Source organism: Cucurbita maxima, unplaced genomic scaffold (genome assembly GCF_002738345.1).
Source record: "Cucurbita maxima cultivar Rimu unplaced genomic scaffold, Cmax_1.0 Cma_Scf00019, whole genome shotgun sequence".
In the NCBI taxonomy this organism is placed as follows: domain Eukaryota; kingdom Viridiplantae; phylum Streptophyta; class Magnoliopsida; order Cucurbitales; family Cucurbitaceae; genus Cucurbita; species Cucurbita maxima.
This window is the reverse complement of record NW_019272035.1, coordinates 802,921-809,815: the sequence shown is the minus strand read 5'-3', so window position 1 is coordinate 809,815 and position 6,895 is coordinate 802,921. Positions and strand designations below refer to the sequence as shown.

Sequence of the window (6,895 nt, the reverse complement as noted above, 5' to 3'; positions counted from 1 at the left end):
TTTTTTTTTTTTTTTTTTTTTTGTGGATAATTTTGGTAATTTTGACTTTTCTTCATTTTTAAATACAGATCGAGGCTCATGTTGGCAGTGTCAATGATCTTGCCTTTTCATATCCTAACAAACAACTATGCTTGGTTACCTGTGGGGAGGATAGGGTTATTAAGGTTTGTTTCTCAGTGACTTTTAGATGATGTCCACGTACAAGTTGGATGTTTCTTACTATTCTTTCATACTTTTCAGGTGTGGGATGCAGTCACTGGAGTTAAGCAGTTTACTTTTGAGGGTCATGATGCACCTGTGTATTCTGTTTGTCCTCACCACAAGGAGAACATTCAGGTAAGATGAATCCCATTATGTTCAGTTTATGACATATTTTGTGAATTGGAGCATTATGTGATTTGTCACAATTGTCAACTGATCCTAATATAATTCTCAATTCTAAAAACTTGCTCTAGGTAATTGATTCAGGTAGTGAAATTCCATGGACGGATCTAGTAACCTGGATTCATCCAAGCGAAGAAAATCAAAGAATTCCACAAAAATTCTAATTGAAGAGTGAATAAAGTTATTAAGATTTTTTTTTTTCGTTGTATGAAGAAACCTGACTTCCATAAAGCAAATGAAAGGATATACAAGCAGATAAGACAAAAAAGGGATAAGTACATGATCAAACTCTCTGAACATTTGTACATAAAGCACCACTGCAGCTCCAGCTGGGAGGAAGCCTTCCAAGTAGAGTCGATAACGTTAATTTTCTCCTCCTTGACTTGCCGAACAAAGATATGGATCTTCTTAAGAAATCAACGATGGTCTGGAATGAAGAGAGCCAAACAAAGACATCCTAGAACGTGAGTGAAAGAGAAACCCTAGTAAAAGAGAAATTAAAGGGGAAACGTAGAAGGCTTCTCTATCTAAAAGCCAGTGTAATAAAACCAAAGTTAAAGGACTAGGAGTCCCCTAATGGGGGGAGAGCTTTAATCAAAAGTTGATTTAAAATTTCAATATGCATAGCAAAGGGCTTAGTAGTTTTTAAGGAATATAGAGACATAGAGAGGAGTGGTATCCGACAGAAAGACAGAATTACTATCTTTAACCTATGGAGTAAGATCGTCTTACATTATTAATTTATTCTTAAAAATGAACTTGATAATTTAGGTATTATGTAAAAACTCAAGGACAAAATAGTCTGAAAAAAGTTTCTTCCACATTCACACACACACACACATATTATATTATAGCTTATAGATATTTGGGTACGGATGCTTTAGCATTGTGGTTTCTTATTCTTAAGTTCTTTTCTTTCTAGTTTATCTTCTCAACAGCAGCTGACGGACAAATAAAGGCATGGTTATATGATAACGTAGGTTCAAGAGTTGACTATGATGCACCAGGCCACTCATCTACTACAATGGCATATAGTGCTGATGGAACGAGGTTTATATGTTATTACTTAATGTTATGGACATTTTCAAATCTAAATAATACAATGTTATCCTTCCATTGGTACTTATTCTACAATATCTATCAATTTTTATTTTCGAACTATAGGTTGTTTTCTTGTGGGACAAATAAGGAAGGAGAATCATACCTGGTTGAGTGGAATGAAAGTGAAGGAGCTGTAAAGCGTACATATCAAGGTATTGGCAAGAGATCAGTGGGTGTTGTCCAATTTGATACCACCAAAAATCGTTTCTTGGCTGCTGGTGATGATTTCTCTGTTAAAATCTGGGATATGGATAGTGTAAATCTTCTAACAAGTATTGATGCAGATGGTGGATTGCCGGTTAGTCAAGATATGAGCATCATTTTCATACTGATCCTGATAATATGCTTGCAATAAGCTTATTACTTTAATTTCCAAAATCTGCAGGCTTCCCCTTGCATAAGATTTAACAAAGATGGTGTACTATTGGCTGTTTCAACGAATGATAATGGCATCAAGATTCTAGCTAATGCAGAGGGAATCAGGATGCTCCGAACAGTTGAAAATCGTACATTTGATGCTTCTAGAGCTGCTGCTTCGGCTGCTGTTGTGAAGGTATAATATTTCAAATATTCTGTCTGATTTGTTTACTTTATATTTTCTCTAGCTGTGATTTTATTCAATTATTTTCCTGTAGGCTCCACCAATAGGTTCATTTGGCCCAACTGCTGTGACTGTTGGTATGAGCATTGGAGATCGGACTGCCCCAGTTGCTGCCATGGTTGGAATTGTAAGTGTCATTATCTTTATGGCAGATGATCCAGCTAAATAGATTCCATTTAGTTGGTATTACTCTTGTTCTTAAGTTTTGTCTATCAATGATGTTTCTTATGGTACTATATTTGGATATGGGACTAGATACATGTTTCACATTCATAAGCAGTGTGATATTCAGTGACTTACCCTTTCTTTTATTGACAATTTCAGAACAATGATAGTCGAGGTCTGGCTGATGTAAAACCCAGAATTGCTGATGAATCTGCAGATAAATCTAGGATCTGGAAACTTACAGAAATCAATGAACCAACTCAATGTCGTTCCTTGAGGCTTGCAGATAATCTAACAGCTTCAAGGGTATGGGTCTTGCTCAAAATTTTCTTTCTTTGGTCTAACAATTTAACTATCAAATATTTGTAGAATCATATCAAGGTTATGTTACCATTTTGGTTCTTGTTCTTTGGTCCTATATTTTCAAATATTCAAATTTAGTCTATTTACTTTCAGTGAATCTTAAAACTAGTCTTTAATGTTTGTTTGAAGTTAACTTTTAATTGAACTTGGTAGAACAATAATAATAATAATTTGGAAAAGACACCATACGAATGTATGTTTCCAAAATTTGTAATAGACTTTTTTCCTGAAAAATAACAACAAACCAATAGTAAGGACAAACTTTAGTATTTATCAGAAGTACATAGACTAAATTTAGATCACAAAGTATAGAGACCAAAATGGCATTTTAACCAAACATATTAGTTTCCAGTTTTTTTAGTTGATAGTAAATCTTCAGCTTATATCTAGTGAAAAAACTCCAAGGATTTCATATTTGTTGTAAATAGCTTGAAATGAGGTATGAGGGAAAAGAATGTAGAATTTACGTTATTCTAGCCTGATACTATATTTATTCCTTTTATATCCGTATAGAAGCTTTATTGGAAGGTTTCATATATCATATGACCCATATCCTTTGTTAGAATGCACATTGCATAAGATGTAATGAAAGGATAGTTTCTAGCGACCTCTCCCAGTTCTGTTATAATGGTATTTTACAAGATTGAGCTTTCTAATGCACAAGACATTTTGGTTTTATATGATCGCATTTTTTCCTTGAATATCATCACATTTTTTAATATGATTGGTCAGAAACGTTTTAGATTTCTCTTTGGAAGGCATCAGTTGCGCTGCATTAAATGAATATTATAATAGTAAAAATCTTTCAATGGATTAATTATATACCTTTTGTGACGCGCATGTATCTTAATTTACGATTCTGTTCTGATAAATTGATAGCTATTTCAGGTTTCTAGATTGATTTATACAAATTCGGGCCTTGCAATATTGGCATTAGCATCTAATGCTGTACATAAATTATGGAAATGGCAGAGAAATGATCGAACTGTGACCGGAAAGGTACACGTTCTTTGATCATGTGAGATACATGTAATATTAAGATTGATTCCTAAAAATCCTCTATTTACGAAGTAATGTCGTGTGCAGGCCACAGCTAGTGTCGCACCACAGTTATGGCAACCATCGAGTGGAATATTGATGACTAACGATATAAGTGATACAAATCCAGAAGATGCTGTCCCATGCTTTGCACTTTCAAAGAATGACTCTTATGTTATGTCTGCCTCAGGGGGGAAAATATCCCTATTCAATATGATGACGTTTAAGGTAGTTTGTTGTACTATATGCATAACCTGCCAATGTCTCTCTCTGGGGATGAAACTGCGATTAGTTTATATTGGAAGTTGCCCGTGTTTAACCATGATTAGTTTACATAATCACAAAACTAATATGTTTGAAAAGTAATAAAATGCACAAACTGGACGAGGTTGTTATTGTAGTTGTCAGATTGTTGGATATTCCAACAATTCTAACGAATCTCGTGTTATCTACTGGTTTTGCTTGGCTATTATTACTATGGTCGATGTTTTTAAAAAAATATTATTATTACCTGTGTCATGCCTTGGAGGAGCTGTGGCAAATATTGGATTGCGTAATGATTTTCCCGAATTGCATTTTACGTGCATTTCTGTTCTTAAATGTGTTTCTCAATGCAGACAATGACAACATTCATGCCCCCACCACCAGCGGCTACATTTTTGGCATTCCATCCCCAGGATAACAATATTATTGCTATAGGCATGGAGGATTCTTCTATTCAGATTTATAATGTTCGAGTTGATGAGGTCAAGTTTTGTTGGCTTGATTTTTTAGTCTCCTAGTATTGGTTAATTTAAATTGGAGTTCGGGTCTTTGATAATCGTTAGCTTGCGTAATGCAGGTGAAAACCAAGTTAAAAGGTCACCAGAAAAGAATTACTGGGCTTGCCTTCTCGAATCAACTAAATGTGCTTGTATCTTCGGGAGCTGACTCTCAGGTTTGAACTCTGTTATTAGCGATATTAGTTATTGTATGGCCTTATTATTGGGAACTTCTGACAAAGCATAGCTCAAGAATTGAGCATAGAAATCCACGAAATTTCATTTCAGGCTTGGATAAGACTTTGGAAGGGTTATCCTGCACTTGGAAGAAAAGTAGAAAAAGGAATAAATATAGTGATAATTTTATTCTTCATCGCCTTGTAATGTTTTCATGTTCCTCCCTTGTTTGTTTATCTTTTTGTTTGCTTATTCACACCCATGGGCTGTTCGGTCTCGTAGTCACATGCTGCATTTTTTCCTACGGCTTATGCTTGAGCTTAGTAGTCTTGGATCATAAGTTTGCTTCTTTATCCTTTAACATGTTTATATATCATAATCGTTATTATTTTTGTAGCTGTGCGTCTGGAGCACTGATGGATGGGAGAAACAGGTTAGCAAATTCTTACAGTTTCCAAGCGGTCGAACGGCTCCTCCTGTTGCAGATACGCGCGTTCAATTTCATGTCGACCAGACACACTTGTTAGTCATTCATGAAACTCAGATAGCTATATATGAAGCACCAAAATTGGAATGCCTTAAGCAGGTACGGTATCCAGAAAATTGACAAATTCAAGAATCAAGAGCATACACGTGCACGTGGTCTTTTCTTTTCCTTTTTTTGTAATTGGTAAAAGATGATAATTTTTGCAACTATTTTCCTTCAACAGTGGCTCCCACGAGAAGTCAGTGGCCCAATCACGCATGCTACCTTTTCTTGTGATAGTCAGTCAATCTATGTCAGCTTTGAAGATGGAAGCGTCGGTGTTCTTACTGCTTCGACTCTTCGATTAAGATGTCGAATAAATCCGAACGCATACTTGTCTTCGAATCCAAGGTGTGTTTATTCATTTTAAGATCAATTCACTCAGACGTGTACTTGCCAATGCCATGCACAACTTGGTAGTTATGCCTTTTCCATTTTTTCTGATATATTCCATTGTGTTAATTTATGAGCAGCTTGAGGGTACACCCTTTGGTTATTGCGGCACATCCATCTGAACCCAACCAGTTTGCATTGGGACTGTCAGATGGCGGTGTCATTGTACTAGAGCCATCAGAGTCAGAAGGTAAATGGGGAACCTCTCCTCCAGTTGAGAATGGGGCTGGACCAATCACTGCTTCGGGCACCACAGGGCCCGATCAACCTCAACGATGACGTCGAGCATAGGAGATGTTCGGGATTTTGAGCGAAAGGCGAATTGCCAATTAGGTTATGTAGATGTAGGAATACTTGAAGCAAGCATGGTAGAGCTTGTTGTACGTGGCATCATCGTAGCAAGCAAAGCCATGGCATTGTGCAGTTGGTTGGTTCTCGTCCACGAAGATTCGGAGATGGACAATCATCAAAGTACACTGGTGTTGATGTAGGGGCTGAGAAGATCGGGCACAAGATGGGAAGGTTGACGATGGCTGACAATCGAAGAAATCTATTCTTTCTTTCTTTTTGATCTCTAGTGTTCTGTGAGAAAGGGGTAGATAACAAACAATCTAATGTTAAATTCTTTTTTCTTTTTCAGGGTTTTAAGTTATTGATAGTTTCTATATTTCCACGGCCTAATTTGACCATCTGTTTTGTACATTAACATTATAACATCCCTTCATTTTCAAATTATTTTGTCTCTCTCCCTTGTTTGGCAAAAGCTCTCTGTTGCTTAGTTGCCCAAACTCTGGCTAAGGCTTCACCCACTTGCTATGGATAATAAACTGATCCCCAAGGCTTTTAAAGGAACTAAAGTAAAGTTTTTACACAGTCAACTATTCTCTTAGCCATCCTTTTCGTTTCTCAAACAAGCACTATTCTATTCAAATGTTTCATAATAGCTTCTTTCTCATTTTAGACTCTTATTATACTCATTAGAAATTGTACTAAGACTAAATTCCAACTAAAAAAAAAAACCTATAACCATGATGAGGACATCCAATAAAATTGGAATAATACAAAGTAGATTAGCATGGCCTCAACACAAGGATGATACACAAAATGGAGAAATGGTATTAGAACTACACCGAACGCTAAAGGGGAGTGGATTGTGAGATCTCACATCGGTTGGGGACCGAACGCTGAAGGGGAGTGGAATGTGAGATCCTACATCGATTGAGGAGAAGAACGAAACATTCTTTTACAAGAGTGTAGAAACCTAAAGAGAGCAATATCTCTTAGAAGTAAGCTTGTGTTGTTAGTATACAATACAAAAAAAAAAAAAAAAAAAAAAAAAAAAAAAAAAAAAAAAAAAAAAAAAAAAAAAAAAAAAAAAAAAATTTT

At 35.9% G+C, this 6,895-nt stretch overlaps 1 protein-coding gene and 1 non-coding gene across 4 annotated transcripts in view; both read left to right on the top strand.

Annotated features, from left to right (window-relative positions):
- LOC111493727 (topless-related protein 4-like) overlaps nucleotides 1–6,244 on the top strand; it is an 11,217-nt gene extending 4,973 nt beyond the window's left edge. For all 3 annotated transcript variants that reach the window (XM_023143548.1, XM_023143549.1, XM_023143547.1), the window contains exons 13-26: nucleotides 69–164; nucleotides 241–336; nucleotides 1,307–1,434; nucleotides 1,549–1,783; nucleotides 1,871–2,038; nucleotides 2,121–2,213; nucleotides 2,411–2,557; nucleotides 3,503–3,613; nucleotides 3,701–3,880; nucleotides 4,270–4,398; nucleotides 4,494–4,589; nucleotides 4,988–5,176; nucleotides 5,301–5,467; nucleotides 5,590–6,244. In XM_023143548.1, the coding sequence (XP_022999316.1) occupies nucleotides 69–164; nucleotides 241–336; nucleotides 1,307–1,434; nucleotides 1,549–1,783; nucleotides 1,871–2,038; nucleotides 2,121–2,213; nucleotides 2,411–2,557; nucleotides 3,503–3,613; nucleotides 3,701–3,880; nucleotides 4,270–4,398; nucleotides 4,494–4,589; nucleotides 4,988–5,176; nucleotides 5,301–5,467; nucleotides 5,590–5,788 (2,034 nt within the window). In that variant the 3' untranslated portion in view covers nucleotides 5,789–6,244. The remainder of the gene's footprint in view (nucleotides 1–68; nucleotides 165–240; nucleotides 337–1,306; nucleotides 1,435–1,548; nucleotides 1,784–1,870; nucleotides 2,039–2,120; nucleotides 2,214–2,410; nucleotides 2,558–3,502; nucleotides 3,614–3,700; nucleotides 3,881–4,269; nucleotides 4,399–4,493; nucleotides 4,590–4,987; nucleotides 5,177–5,300; nucleotides 5,468–5,589) is intronic.
- Nucleotides 6,245–6,533: 289 nt separating this feature from the next.
- On the top strand, nucleotides 6,534–6,636 carry LOC111494052. The gene has a single exon (XR_002720116.1). It is a non-coding gene; the product is annotated as a U6 spliceosomal RNA (small nuclear RNA).
- Nucleotides 6,637–6,895: the final 259 nt, after the last annotated feature.